Genomic DNA, 16134 nt, shown 5'->3' on the forward strand with positions numbered 1-16134 from the left:
CAATTTTGATGTAAAATCGATAACGTTTCGATGCAAAATCGATTGTATTTCGATGTTGTTACGATGCAATCATGAAAAATTGATTTTTTGGCCAAAACAATGCTTTTTCGATGCAATTTCGATACTCTGTACTGAAATTTGATGAAAACTTTGGAGGTTCATATTTTTTCACTCAAATGTTTGTTGCAAATGATTTTTTTTTTTAAATTTTGGTATTTTTTCGAGATCTACAACATTAGAATGAGAGAGAGAGTGAAAGAATAAAAGATGTTAGAAAAAGAGTTTGGATTGAGAGAAAAAATAAATGTTTGATTATTAGAAATATTTTTGTATAAAAAATTAAAAATGACATGGAATAATATCTTAAGGCATATTAAAAAATTTCACAGTCAAATTTCCGTACTGTGCAAGTAGGGCGGGGGCGGGACATCATCATTTAAAATTCTCAAATTTGTTTTTGGAAAAACTAATTGAAAGGTGCCAAGGAAGGAAGAGAAAGCAGTGTGGACGACGCTGTCATGGCGGTCACCGCAGAGCCAACACCTATAACAGACGACGACATCGTTCGCTTGGCACAAACCTGCTCCCCTCTTCCCTCCTTCCTCCTCTCATCAAATTCACACCCTATTCTCCTTTCTCACCTCACTTCTCGCTCGTCCTCTTCTTCTCCGTCTCTTGCCGTCACCGAATACACACAGTCTCTTCTTTACTTCATCTCTCTCTCTCCCCAAACTTCATCCCTTTCTTCTCTTCTCGGTTCTCTCCTCCTCTCCTATACTCACCTCTTTACCTCTATCCGTATTCCCCATGACCATAATTCTCTCAAAACAATTCAATTCTTCATTACCCTTATCGATCATGTACCCATTACTGCTCTACTCCAGATTGCTGACTCAGTTGCTTCGTATTTGCCCGAAGTTGTGGATTCGGACGATACCCAGATCATCGAACTCCTTCCCAGGTGCTTGAACTTGATCCGTAATGCGGAGATTGAAAGTGGTGGGAATATGGTGAACTCGGTTGTGGATCGGGTTCTAGGTTGCAGTTGGTCAAAAGGGTTATCAGTGAAAATGGTTTCGCTCGTTAGGGAGTTTCCCGTTCTCGACAAGGGAAGGGTTAGTGAGTTTGTAGACAAGGTATTTGTGGAAATGACTCGTGTGGATTTACAGGATTTGCCTTCGCTTGTTTATCAGTTATTGGTTTTGGCATCCAAAGGGTTTAGCAAGAGAGAGGTGATCGAGGGGATTGTTATGTTTTTTGGGTCTAAAATGGAGAGGAAGGTAAGCTCCATAGTTAGGCAAGTTGAAGGTACTATTTTGCTTCACTTAAACTTTGCGGTGAAGCAGGACCCTTCATTGGGCCAAGAGGTTATGGGGCTTGTAAGGTCAGACTCTAGAACTTTCAATCATTTCACAGTCGCTATTCTTTTATCCCTTGCAAGGGTTCGGAAGTTTGGTGACAGTGCGATTGGGATTTTGAAAACAGCTCTTGTTACAGCATACCACGATTGCAAGTTTGCTAAGTATGGCAATTTTCTATTACTGGCTGTACCTTATAAGTTGAATCTATTTGACAATTTGGTAGAAAAAGCATATATAAATGTAATAGATATTTCCTTTTTAGATTTTTTTTTTTCATCTTACATGAAGAATGTTAGTGATCTTTTTCTTTTCTTATAGAGACTGCAAGTGGCTATCTGATGACTTGAAGGAAGGGTACCAGAAAAATGTCAAATTAGTTGAAAAGGCCATGTTAAGAGCTGTAATTTCCATCTTTCTAAAGTCTCTTCATATACCTCAAAATTCAGCTCACAATGAATTGAGATAGTTTCATTGTCAATTATATTACTTGTTTTACTGATTTTCAGATTAATGAGAGCAACTACGGAAGAGAACATATAGTGCCTAGCATTGTGCAGTTTGCTTTTCTGCTCTTAGAATCTGTGGAAGAGGCAAATTGTAAAGATCTCTGCCACTCAAATGGTCTCTTAGGCATGGAAGGTCTTGCTTCTGAGATGCTGAAAACTCTATTTGAGGTCCAAGATATAGCTAGAAATGAGGTTAATGCCACTATATGACCATGTATATCAAATTGGCACCTCTTTTTTGGGAGTGGAGGACAACAATGCATGTACACCTTTAATTTCATATCATTTTTTTCAAGATATAAAATAATGACTGATACAGTTATGGTTCTCTAGATAATTGAGCAATGCAAATTTCGGATCCTATCTTTGAAGCCCGAGCAGAGTGCAGCAATTACAAGGTAACTGGTCAACTGCCTAGATGTAATGTTTAGTTTTCTTTTGGACTAGTTTAGTATTCTATCCGAATCCTTTATGATGAAGTGTGCTGTATTAAAACTTTGACATCCAGGTTACTTGGTAGTCTGGTACAAAGAAGTCCATATCTTTTATTAGATCATGTATCTCGTCTCAAGGAGTTGTTGGATTATTTTACTTTCATGAATGGAAAGGTTGCTTCTGGTATTGTTACTGCTCTTGTACCCCTAACCAAATTCAGCCGTGATCTTCAGGTACTTCCACCATTAAAGTTAGAATACAATTCAGCTTGCAGGGTTTTTTTTTTTGAAACATAATAGATATTATTGATGATAGGGAGCTTAAAGTTTCAAACTAACTGATATTCATTATCTAAAGAATATTAAAATGAAATTAGCTCACCAGGTCCAGAAGTAAATCTCCCTAGAGATTTTATGTGGATCATATAGACATCAAATTTACCTTATGAAACATATCTGAAATCTTGTAGAAATCCTCATGTACAAAGAACTTCTGTTACCATATACCATTAAATGATGCAGGATTACACCATTTTGGTCATGCGCAAGGCCATGTTTAGACAGGAAGAAGCAGTTCGTCTTGCAGCAACTAGTGCTATTATTAATCTTATATTAGCTGAAAAGCAATCCAAGAGAGATGGTCCATTTTCTGTTCACGAATCATCCAGCCAAGCCAGTTGCAGCCAACAAGCTGACATATCCGGCAGTGTAGGGCTATTTCAACAGCTGAGCGGTTTGCTGCAGAGGTGTCTTTATCAGCAGGTGTTACTTATTTATTTGTTTTGAGTCATGCACGTTACTTCTGTTTTGAACCCTATCTCCAATTACAGCTAGATCATTGTTCATAGGCAAATATCAAAGAGACCATGTATCGTGGACTTATAAAGCTTGTCTTGGTGGACCCGTCAAGTGGGGGAGCAGTCCTTGATCTTTTGTTGCCTCACTTCTCCCAGTATTTTCAGGAGGTATTGATGAAACTTTTTAGTTTGCTTGATCCTTTAAGCCAAATTTGGCCCTTCGTGTCTGTTAACCAGGACAAAACTATGGGATTGGACTTAACTAGACAGTTCTATGTTTGGCACTCTCCAAGGGTTAGGCCGATTTTGGCGCCCACCATTTTAGTCCCATATTTAAGGGACTATTATTACCCATCTAATAGATGGGTTAAAATAATCCATTGTGACTTCTTTTTTTTTCTACTTTTTATTTATAGATTAAATATATTATATCAAATATATATATTGTTATCCCAAAAATTTTGTTTAATGACGTGACAATCGAATGGACGAGTGGTAGTGCATGGTCAATAAATGACACATTAATAGTCAATAAATGTGTTATTTAAAGAGGTGAAAAGATTGAGAATTGACCTGAAGAGTTGTGATATTATTGGTCAGGAAATAAATTTAGTTGACCAGAGATGTGTCATGCTCGACCAGAGATGTGTTATGCCCGACTAGTTATGTGCCATGCCCGACCAATGGTGTGCTTTGACCGACTAGTTACTTCAACGTGCTATAGCCGACCAGACATCTCAGAATGGTTTTCATCCGACCAGCTATGTCAGATTGAGGAGTGTAGACAACCAGATGTGTCAGAATCTCAGGAGTTAACTGCCTAGTGACTTCTTTACAGAATCTCAGTAACAACTTCAACTCGAAATGCTCGCAACTACTGCGCGAATCTCTCAAATATCCCAAAATAATAGTTGTATTGTTGTAATTTAAATTTGTTTATTATTTATTAATTAAAGTTGGTTGAAACAACCAAGGATCTCGTCAAAACGAGATATTTCTCATGTACGATCCATGAGCCTATAAATAAATGGCTCATGGCATCATTTGGGGGATCTGATCATTTTGACACTTGGAGACTCTAATTTTGAGACTTTGGAACTGTTACTTGGGGTATTCTTGGGGCATTTTTTAAGAGAACTTAGAGAGAGAAAGCTTGTATTATCTAGAGAGAGAAACTCTGTATTTTTTTACTTACACTTAAGAAACTCAATTGGCTCAGGTTTATCTGATCTTAAGTGTAGGATACATATATCACAACTTCAAGTGAATTAGGCTATTACCAACGAATTATGGCTGAACCACTATAAAAATTATTTGTATTATTTACTTTCTATTTAAGGTTAATTGTCGTTTTTGCGTCTACTCGTAGTTAGCCAAAATCGTGGTCAACATTTTTGGTTCTTTCATTAAGAGTTTGAATAGAAGAAATACACTACTATCCTACCAATATGGCACCCACGAAACCTAGTACATCAAAAGAGTCTGTTAGATCAGAAGGTCCTGGACCTTAGAATCCTGAGACTGAGCCTAGGGTCTTTCTCGAGGAGACAACTCCAGAAGTCGAACAATTCCAAGAGGCCATGGGGGCTTTCTAGGAAGAGATGATGCAATTCAACGCTCGGCAGGAGTCTTTCGCTGAGGTGATGGTCAGGCAGAAAGCTGCATCTAAGCAGCAAAGATGGGAAATGGATGCTAGAAGCGAAGAGATCAGGCGATGGCAGGAGGAGGCCGATCGACGACATCGCGAGACAGCACTTGCTCTAGAAGCAAATACTCAATAGGCCCATGCCAATGCCCAAGTTGCGGCACGAGCAGCTGTCTAGGGAGCACGAAAGGACAACGCTAGTCAGAAGTCCCCCGCTAGCAGAGCCGATTCTTGGGGTCCAGACAGAAGTAGAAGTAATCCCACTGGTCGGGGAAATGATGGGGTCTGCTCCGGGGCTGCCTCGACACAAAGGGAGAATTCTAGAACCTCTTCCAGAAGCCACTAGTCAGAAGCTTCTAGATCAGGGAGTCACTTGTTAGGCAATAAGAAGACTCTACCTAGGCATAATTAGACCAGGACTCCTCGAGATAAGAAAACTTCACAGTTTAAAGACGGATATGGTCGGGATGAAGCTGATAGTCATCACACCGATCAGTCAAAGGAGAAAGAGGGTAACGACCAACAAGGAGGAAGAGATTGCCGGGGTTGAGCCGGGAAGTCGTAACTATATCCTAAGCCCTTTGAAAAGTCAAATCGACCAGTGTTCAACTGGTCGATAGATCAAGCAGTGTTCAACTAGTCAGTAAACTGGGGAGTGTTCAACTGGTTGGTGAATTTGAAAAGTTGTTAGCTGATTAGTAAAAATTGGGCAGTGTTCACCTGGCCGGTATTCACCTAGTCGGACAAACTAATAGTAATTGGGCAGTGTTCAACAACTTAAAAAATTCTCCATATACTCTGTGTTTCATAAGTAATTAACCATCAATCACTTGGGAGCACATTGGTATACTGGTATATAATTTTTCTTACTACAATTCCAGTGTGAAAGATCGAAAGTTCCATGTCGGTGATTTGGTCATGAGAAATGTGTTTATCATAGACCCAGCAGTTGGAGTGCTATGACCAAATTGGGAAAGACTATAAGATGAAGAAAGTTTTGTTTCCTGGCACTTACAACAAACTTTAGTGGCTGAATGGAGCCTGATCAAGAGCTACTGGAATGGCGAGCATCTAATGATATATTATCACTAAATACTGCTTTCAGAGTGGTAGCTTAATTTCATGTTTAACTTGTTATTTAAGTTTGGTTTATGAGTTGGTTATTTGCTGACCAGTTATTTATTTTTGAACAATTTTGGTTATTTAAGACTCGTTATTACACACGTTTTGTCCTTTTTTAATTTATGAGTAATAAAAGAGACTACGCGCAACGTGGTCAATTCTTGCTACAAATATGCATGTGTTAATTTTTCGAAGAGTATTCAACTGGTCGGTAAAATCGGAATAGTGTTTAACTGCTCGGTATGTTCAAACAGTGTTCAACTGCTCAAATATTTTTCATATATTTTATGTGTTTCATGAGTAATTAATTGCTCGAACAGTTTCGCTCAAGTAGCAAGTGACTAAGGATCTTTCAACCCTCGATTATTTGGGGGGCACTTGGGGCATACTGGTATATAATTTAACACAAGCAATAAGAATACGAGTTAAGATATTTGTTTTTAGGCTGACTTGTAAATTGTCGAAGTTAAAAAATGCCATTAAGCTAACTTGTTTGACAAAGCTTAAGTAATTTGGAATTTTTCAAAATTTCAAGTTAGAAGCAAATATTCGTGTGACAATAAATATTATGCTCATAAAATGTTAGAGCAATAAGAGTGTGAGAAAGTATACTTAATAGGACTTATGAAATATCTAGAATTTCTAAGTTAGAAAACTAAGTACTCATGCGAAAATATATGACATATATTAGAGTGACTTTACTATTCATAAAAAACTTATAATGTTTTAAGTCTAAAAAGACTTAGAATGTTTCAAGTTAGTAAAAAAAAGTAAAATATAAATGCCAACAGCTCGGTTGTTGAGAAAAATATCAAAGCTGCTAAGCAATAATTGTCTTCACAAAAATATAAGAAAAAAGAGTAAACTACTGGCCAGGTACAAAGTTTAGCTGGTCAGGTGCAAAGTTTTCCTGGTTGGGAGAGCAGATACAACTTCCCTGGTCAGCTCAGCATGTATCAATGGTCAAGTAGGAAATTTTGTTGTTGGATAGGAAGCTTTCAGGTCGGCTAAGAGTGTCTGTGGGTTGGGTAAACTAGTCTCTGACTGGTCAACACCATTGTCAATATCCAGGACCTCCTCTGGTCAGAATGATAGAGCAGGAGAGGCAGGCACAATGTTAGTTGGAAGAGCTGCCTCCTCAACAGCCTTGGCTTCTTCAGAGAGAAATTCGAGGTTGAGAGGCTTGTTTAACTTCCAAATCTGATAGAAGCAGTTGAAGCTGATTTCTTCATAACGAGCCAGATCAGCTTCCTTTTCCTTTTTCAGCTCTTCATTTTCTTAAGTCTTCTTCTCCAGATGGTCGGTCACTGTCTTATTGGCCTGGATTTGCTTGCTGTTCTCATCAACCAACTCCTTCAACGATCTATCTCGGTCAATAATTGTTTTCTCAGCCTGCTCAGTCTTTTCTTGAAGATCTTTCTCAGACTTAGTTAGACTTGCAATCTTTGTTTGGGTTTCCACCAATTGATCATTCAAGACCTTGACCAGCTCCTTATAGTCTACTGCTCGGCATTGAGCATGACTAACAGTGACGAGTCCTTGAAGCAGATAACTGAAAAAGTATTCAGAATGTAGAATTATGTAAATATCTTGTATTTATTTGGTATCAACCCTTTAAGGAAACTGAATTATCTTATTTCCTAATATATTGTATATTCCTAATTTTTAGGAAATTAGTTGACCTAGGTTAATTGTATAGCTTAGCCTATAGTTTTCTGTTGTAATCTGCCTATTAATAGGCAATTCTCTTTGATGAATAATATATTGATTATTCTAAAATCTACATGGTATCAGAGTAGGAGTAGTTTTAATCGCAATATTTTTTTTCCTTCTCTTTCTTTTCTGCCCTAATCGCACTAGCCTCTCTCACTCATTCTTTCTCTAAATCGTACCAGCCCTTCTCCTTTGTTCATCTTTTCACACATCACTTTCACCATGGCTACTGAAAGAGAAAGCCTAAACTCAGATGCATCCTCTTATCCATCAACCCTCTCTAATCCACATGCATCAATCGGTTCTTCATCTCACAGTAATGTCGTTGTTTCTCTGGTCACCAGCCACAAGTTCAATGGCCATGATTATCTTCAATGGTCATAGTCAGTAATGATGTATATCGGTGGAATGGGGAAGCAGGAATATCTCACAGGGGAGATTGAGACTCCAAAATCAGACGATCCAAAGTATAAAACTTGCAAAATAGATAATCACATGATCAAATCTTGGCTGGTTAGTTCAACGAATAATGATATAGGAGAAAACTTTATTTTATATTCGACAACCAAGGAACTTTGGGATGCTGTCAAAGATTCTTATTCTCGTTCTGATAATACATCAGAATTATTTGAGGTTGAAGCTGCTCTTTACGATCTCCGCCAAGAAGATACTATAGTCGCACAATATTTTAACACTTACTCATTTTTGGCATCAATTGGACCTATTTGAAATCTATTCTTGGAAGTGTACAGATGATACTACTCTATACCGAAGTATTGTAGAGAAATGAGAACTTTCAAATTTCTTCATGGTCTCAATAAGGAACTTGATGCTGTCAGGAGTAGGATCATGAGTATCAAGCCACTTCCGACAGTCAAAGAAGCATTCTTAGAGGTTCGACATGAAGAAAGCAGAAAGAAGGTCATGATGGGCGCTTCTCTTCTTCCATCTACTCAAGAGTCCTCTGCTCTTATTGCAAGAGGATAGCAGAAGGGTCGACCATGGTGCGATCACTGTCGTTAACCTGGGCATTTCAAAGAAACATGCTGGAAACTTCATGGAAAGCCTGCCGATTGGAAGCCGAAATCATGGAAAGACAGAGAGTCACAAGAATGTCCCTGCCATTTTAAATATTGCTGCTGCTGAAGGAAAAGGGGACACATCTGATTCATCACCGTCCTCTAAAGCATAGTTAGAGGCACTTCAAAAACTCCTATGTCAGTCACACCTCGCTGCAAAGCCGAATACTACACCAGGTATAGGGCTGTTGGCCATGAAAGGTAACCATTCAGTAGCTTTTATCGTCAATAAAAGAACAACTAACCCTTGGATTCTTGATTCGGGAGTATCAGATCATATGACAGGAGATGCAAATATTTTTTTTTGAATTTCACACAAGTCTAGAGCATCATACAGTGAAAATTGCAGACGGCACATCCTCTAAGGTTGAGGGTTCGGGTTCAGTCAACATAAATCAGAACCTAACTCTCACTTTTGTTCTCTATGTGCCTAAACTGGATTGTAATTTACTGTCTATTAGTAAATTTACTCGTGACCTAAACTGTGTGACTAAGTTTTACTCAAATTTGTGTGTTTCAAGAATTGGATTCGGGGAAGATGATTGGCAGTGCTAAGATGTGTTTTAGGCTCTATATCCTACAAGATGACACTTCTGTTAGGACAACTCAGAAATTCAGTTTATTTTCTTTAAATAATTAGTCTATTTCAAATAAAGATAGTGATATTATGTTGTGGCACAATCGTCTTGGTTATCCGAATTTTCTATATTTGTCAAAAATGTTTCCCTCCTTATTTATTAATAAAAATCCAAACTCTTTTTATTGTGAAATCTATCAATTTGCGAAACACACTCGAAATACCTATTCTAGAATACCATATAAATCTTCCAAACTTTTTTCATTGATCCATAGTGATGTGTGGGGTCCCTCACGTGTAAACAATATAACTGGACAAAAATGGTCTGTATCTTTTATTGATGATCATACTTGATTAATTTGGGTGTTTCTCATAAAATCAAAAGTAGAAGTAAGTGAAATTTTAAAATATTTTCATTCTATGATTCAAACTCAGTTTCTTACTAAAATTCAAATCCTCAAGACTGACAAGGCCAAAGATTTCTTCAATTCTATTCTTGGTCCTTACCTTACACAACAATGTATTCTACACTTAAGCTCGTGTTGATACTCAACAAAATGGGTTGCTGAACGTAAAAATAGACATCTCTTAGAAGTTGCTCGTTCTTTCATGTTTTCTACTCAGGTTCCCAAATATTTATGGGGAGACGCTGTTCTTACAGCCACTTATCTAATCAACCGAATGCCATCTCGAGTACTCAACTTTCAAACTCCATGTCACACAGTTTTGCAATCATTCTCTCATATGAAATTCGTTAGTCTTCTTAATCCTAAGATCTTTGGCTGCACAGGCTTTGTTCATCTTCATTCTCAAAATTGTAGTAAGCTAGACTCTAAATCTATCAAATGTATTTTTCTTAGTTATTCCTCTCATCAAAAGGGTTATAAATGTTATTCACCTATAACTAGGAAAATGTATAACACTATGGATGTCACATTTTTTGAAAATCATACTTACTACAAATCTGAGATTCAGGGGGAGTGCAGGTGAATCTCATCTTTGGGACACTATTCCGAGTCTTAATAATACTTCATCTCCGAGTGTTCACCAAGAGGATTCTTCCAACTCTCAAGTCATAGAAAATCAAGTTTCATCTTCCTCTAAACCCTTAGGTTCCAAAATCATTGAAAACTCTCTAGGTCCATCCATGGCTCTTGCACCTTGTCAAGAACCAGAAATTCGTTTCTATACGAGAAGAAAAAAACCTGGTAAAGATATAGAGCACACAACATATCTGGAGGACCACCATGAATCGGAACCGGATCCTCATTCTCCAAAAACTCATTCAGGTTTAAATAATTCTAACCATGATAATGTTGTTCAAATAAATGATGATTTAGATTTGCCGATTACATTGAAAAATGGAGTTCGTGCATGTACAGAACATCCTATTGGCAATTTTGTATCTTACAAAACATTATCACCATCCTATCAGGCGTTTGTCTCTGTTATTGATAACATATAGATTCCTCACACAGTTTAAGAGGCTCTGATTGATTCTCGATGGAAAGAGGCTGTGGAAAATGAGATTAGTTCTTTGGTGAAAAACAGTACTTGGACAATCACAAGTCTTCCACCTGGGAAGAGATCCGTGGGTTGCAAGTGGGTCTTTACCATTAAACACAAAGCAGATGGGAGCATTGAGAGGTTTAAAGCTCGCCTTGTTGCTAACGGCTTCACTCAGTCCTACGGAATCGATTATCAAGAAACGTTTGCGCCTGTTGCCAAGCTTAACACTGTACGGGTATTGTTATTCCTTGTTGCAAATAAAGATTGGCCCCTACACAAACTTGATGTGAAAAATGCATTCCTGAACGGTGACCTTGAAGAAGAAGTTTATATGGACATTTCGCCGGGCTTCGAGAACTCTTCAAATCAGGACAAAGTGTACAAACTCAAGAAATCTTTGTATGGTCTTAAACAATCTCCACGAGCATGGTTTGGCAGATTCACTAAAGAAATCATTTAGAATATGTATACTCAATGTCAAGCAGATCACACTTTGTTAGATTCTCGTCAGATAAAAGGATAGCTATCCTAATTGTCTATGTGGATGACATAATACTTATAGGTGATTACAAGGAGGAGATGGAGAGATTGAAAGATTTCTTATCTAGGGAATTCGAGATTAAAGATCTTGGGTATCTTAGATATTTTCTTGGCATGGAAATTGCTCGATCAAGACATGGCATATTTGTTTCTCAACGTAAGTATGTACTAGACTTACTGAAGGAAACAGGAATGCTTGGATGCAATCCTGCCTCAACCCCAATGGACTCCAACAAGAAAGTGGGTTCAGGAAAGGACATGACACTAGTAGACAAGGGGGAGATATCAAAGGTTAGTTGGACGCCCGATCTACCTATCTCATACTAGACTTGACATTGGTTTTTCAGTTGGTGTTGTCAGTCAATACATGAACAATCCTATTGAAGAACACATGGAAGATGTTACTAGAATCTTAAGATACCTCAAGATGAATCCTGGGAAAGGTCTTCTATTCAAGAAAAGTGATAGCAGAGAGATCAAAGTCTACACTGATGCAGACTGGGCAGGAGACATAACAGACATGAGGAGTACTTTAGGATACTGTTCTTATATTTGGAGTAATCTAGTGACTGGAGGAATAAGAAACAATCAGTGGTTTCCAGAAGTTCAGCTGAAGCAGAATTTAGAGCTCTTGCTCTAGGTGTTTGTGAAGGGATTTGGCTAAAAAGATTACCGAGTGAACTAAGACTATTTGCAGGCGAGTCCATAAAAATGCTTTGCGATAATCAGGCTGCTATTAGTATTGCTAAAAATCCTGTTCATCATGACAGGACAAAACATATTGAGATAGATCGACACTTCATCATTGAGAAGATTGAGAGTGCCACAGTTCAAACCATCTATACTCCATCAAGACTTCAAACAGCCGATGTTTTTACCAAAGCCCTTCCTAGAATTGTCTTTGATGAATTAGTGTGCAAGCTGAGAATGTTTGATATACATAACCCAGCTTGAGGGGGAGTGTAGAATTATGTAAATATCTTGTATTTATTTGGTATTAATCCTTTACGGAAACTGAATTATCTTATTTCCTAATATATTGTATATTCTTGATTTTTAGGAGATTAGTTGATCTAGGTTAATTGTATAGCTTAGCTTATAGTTTTCTGTTGTAATCTGCCTATTAATAGGAAATTCTCTTTGATGAATAATATATCGATTATTCAAAAATCTACACAGAATAAGAACAATCAATAAGAAAGTGAGTGTTTTTGATAAGATGCTTACGCTCATAATTTGAGCAAAGCCTTTGTGAATGACAACTTCAATGCTTTGTCGAGGTAAAGTCTCGAAGGTCTGAATTGTCGTTGAATGGTGGAGAGGATGGTCTAGTAACTCTTTGTCGTACTCACCAACAATGTGAGTGGGTTCACTTAAGTCAGCTGGTCGGTACAGTCTTCGCAACCTTGCTCGGAGGGTTTGAGCTACTACCTTCACCAGGTTTCCTCTTTTGGGTTGAGGAAGTGTTGGATTGCTTAAACATGTCTGGATCTGCAAAAAAGTGAAGCGCAAAACTGGTCAGTGGAAATGAAAGATAAATATAAGGAAATGAAGATTTTAGTATGACCAAATGACTTTACAGATTTCACACAATTAGTCTAAAAAAATTTATCTACAACAAGAAAAACTATGGTAGAAAAACTTGAGTTCAGAATTTCATCGAGAATGTCGTCTTCATCTTTAGATGATGAGTTGTCTTCTCTAAGGAGTTCAGTGTTTTTTCCTTTCCCGGGTCTGGTAGGAAAGGCATGTCTACGAGGATCTAGAGGAGCCCGTTCCCTAATAATAAGATCACCTGGTTGGCGTGACTGGGGAGATGGTTCAGGAGAGAACTGGTCAGTCACTACTTTGGTATCAACATTTGACTGGTCGGTTGTGTTTGCTTCTTCAGTAGTTGTAGAAATAGTGATAGCATATGTGTAAATGTCTAGGGTGTTTTGTATAGCTAAGCATAGGTTGTAATATTTATTTATTTCTTTTTTTAGCTATCTTGTACATTGTAATTTGCCTATATATTGGCCTTTCTATTCTTCAATAAAATCAAATTAGAAGAATTAATCCCAAAACAACTACATGGTATCAGAGCATTTGTAGTCCAAAAATTGGGAAATCTTTCCAATTTTTTTTCTTTGCCATTTCTTAAAAAAAAATTAGGGTTTCGTTCTTTGAGGATCAAACTTAGAAATCCTTTTTAGAATTGTCTTCTAATCTCACCTCCTGCCCAGAAAGCTTGCCCCACCTCCGATCGGCAAAACCCCAAATCTCGTGGTCTATAAGAGTGGCGTGCGAGTCACACGCGCCTCCACACTCCCTGTCGTCTTCTCCCGCGCAGGCGCGCGTGTAGGCGCGTGACAATGTCGCCGACCATCTTTCTCTAGCGTCTTCCTCCTCGACACTTCCTATTGTGGTTGTGACTCTTTATCTCGAGTTCTCCCACCATTTCATCAAAGAATTGCATTTTTGTGCTAAGTTTTTCCATCTATTTTGAGTTCATAACATTTTTTTTTTTTTTTCGTTGCCCATTGTTTTCTCTGCTGCCCATTCATCATGAAAATCCAATCTCCAAATTTCATGGCTCCTCCATCTCAGCCAATTAATCTCATAAATTTGTTTCAACTTCATGAGAACCCTCTACCAACCAACTATCACAAAGTCAGCCACATCTCAAAGGAATAAAGTTTGCCACCTCTCAAAATACCTCTGAACCCTCTTTGACATTTTTTGCAGCAGCTACAACCACATACAATTGAGGCAAACGTTAGTATAATGTGTCATCAAGGTTCTTCATTTCACACATTTACTGCATCCGCCAACAAAGGTCTTTGGATAGTGGATTCAGAGGTTTCCAACCACATGACGGGCGATTTACAAGTCTTCACCACCTTCAAACAATGTGCTCATTGCCCCACAATCAGAATTGCCGATGGATCCCTCTCAAAAGTGATGGGGAGTAGTTCTGTAAAATTATCAAATGATCTTCTCCTTTCATCTGTTCTATTTGTCCCTAAATTAAGTTGCAATCTTCTCTCAATAAGCAAACTCACAAGAGATTTGAATTGTGTGACTAAATTCTATCCAAATTTTTGTGAATTTCAGGTTGTGGGCTCGGCAAAGGTGATTGGCAGTGCTGAAATGCATGATGGACTCTATATTCTCAAGGATTCTCCTAAAAGTAAACAAGTTCACAAATCAAGTTGTGGTAACCATTTAAATTCTATTTCTCATTCTGTGTCTGTTTCAAATGACAATCTTATCATATTGTGGCATTTTCGACTTGGACATCCAAATTTCGGTTATCTTGAAAAACTCTTTCCTCAGTTATTTATTCACAAACAACTAAAATTCTTTCACTGTGAAGGCTGTCAACTTACTAAACACACTCGAAACTCTTATCCCAATTTTTCTTACAAACTTTCAAAACCTTTTTCACTGATACACAGTGATATTTGGGGACCCTCAAGGGTAACAAATATCAATGGATCTAGATGGTTCGTATCCTTTATCGATGATCACACTAGGACAACATGGACCTTTCTCATGAAAGAAAAATCAGAAACTGCTTCTATCTTTCAAAATTTCCATTCCATTCTTCAAAATCAATTCAACCAAAAAATCCAAATTTTGAAAATTGACAATAGAAAGGAATATTTTAACTCCATTCTTGGTCCATACTTGTTAGAGCAAAGGATTGTTCATATTAATTCATGTGTTGGTACTCCACAACAAAATGGGGTGGCTGAGAGAAAAAACAGACATCTTCTTGAAGTTTCTAGGTCAATCATGTTTTCAAACAATGTTCCGAAACAGTTTTGGGGGGAAGCCATACTCACAGCCACTTATCTCATAAATCGTATGCCTAGCCGAGTACTACAATTCAAAGCTCCAAGAAATCTGTTACTCGCAACATTCCCTCATATCTCAACTTTCTCCTCAAATCTTCTACTCAAAGTCTTCGGTTGTATAGCTTTTGTCCATATTTATGATAACAAAAGAACAAAGCTTATCCAAAGTCTCACAAATGTCTCTTCATCGGCTATTCCAGCACTCAAAAGGGATACAAATGTTACTTCCCAGTTACAAAGAGGGTTTATAACACTATGGATGTTACCTTTTTTGAACACCAATCTATTTTTCCCAAACCTGGTATTCAGGGGGAGCATTCAAAGGAATATTAGCTTTGGGAAACTCTTCATAATCATCAGGCTGCATTTCTTCAACCCAATGTCTTCACACATGAACATCATCAAATTGCTCAACCCTTATCTGTGTTGTCACAGTCAACTGGTTCTCCCTTGCCTTCTTCTTTGCCTATCCAACCAAATCTCAGCGCAGAAAATACATCCGGCCCGTCCTCCTCACTTCCTATAGTCAGTCCGACCTCATTTTCCGCCGATGAAAATCCAAACACTCTCTCAAATGTATCGCCACTTCAAACTCAAGCACAATTTGATATGGGTAACAAAGAACTTCGTGTTTATAGCAGGAGAAAAGCTGGGAATATAGAGGTCAACATGCAAGACAAGAACTGTTCAAACACTCAACTGAGCTCTCGTGACCTTGAAAATCATGAATGTATGGATTCTATGACTCATGAGTTAATTTCTCCTACTATTGATGACATTGACCTGTCTATTGCTCTTCGAAAGGGTGTCAGAACTTGTACTAATCACCTAATAGAGAAATATGTTGCCTATGGGAAACTAACACCTATATACTGAGCCTTTGTTTCTTCCCTTGATCTTATTCAGATTTCTATGGACATTTATGAGACCTTGAAAGATCCTAAATGGAAGATTGCAGTCGATGAAGAAATCAATGCTCTTAAGAAAAATGGTATTTGGGTTCTCACTG

The 16134-nt window shown here is 37.9% G+C and overlaps 1 protein-coding gene across 5 annotated transcripts in view; it reads left to right on the top strand.

Moving 5' to 3' along the window:
* The first annotated feature begins 455 nt into the window (after positions 1-455).
* Positions 456-16134, top strand: part of LOC133818728 (uncharacterized) — a 29969-nt gene continuing 14290 nt past the window's right edge. For 3 of the 5 annotated variants that reach the window (XM_062251760.1, XM_062251764.1, XM_062251762.1), the window contains exons 1-7: positions 456-1522; positions 1680-1761; positions 1868-2059; positions 2201-2265; positions 2376-2535; positions 2824-3063; positions 3150-3266. In XM_062251760.1, coding sequence (XP_062107744.1) covers positions 519-1522; positions 1680-1761; positions 1868-2059; positions 2201-2265; positions 2376-2535; positions 2824-3063; positions 3150-3266 — 1860 coding nt within the window. In that variant the 5' untranslated portion in view covers positions 456-518. The remainder of the gene's footprint in view (positions 1523-1679; positions 1762-1867; positions 2060-2200; positions 2266-2375; positions 2536-2823; positions 3064-3149; positions 3267-16134) is intronic. The other 2 variants (XM_062251761.1, XM_062251763.1) reach the window with 1 other exon arrangement.

Source organism: Humulus lupulus, chromosome 2, assembly GCF_963169125.1.
Source record: "Humulus lupulus chromosome 2, drHumLupu1.1, whole genome shotgun sequence".
Taxonomy (NCBI): domain Eukaryota; kingdom Viridiplantae; phylum Streptophyta; class Magnoliopsida; order Rosales; family Cannabaceae; genus Humulus; species Humulus lupulus.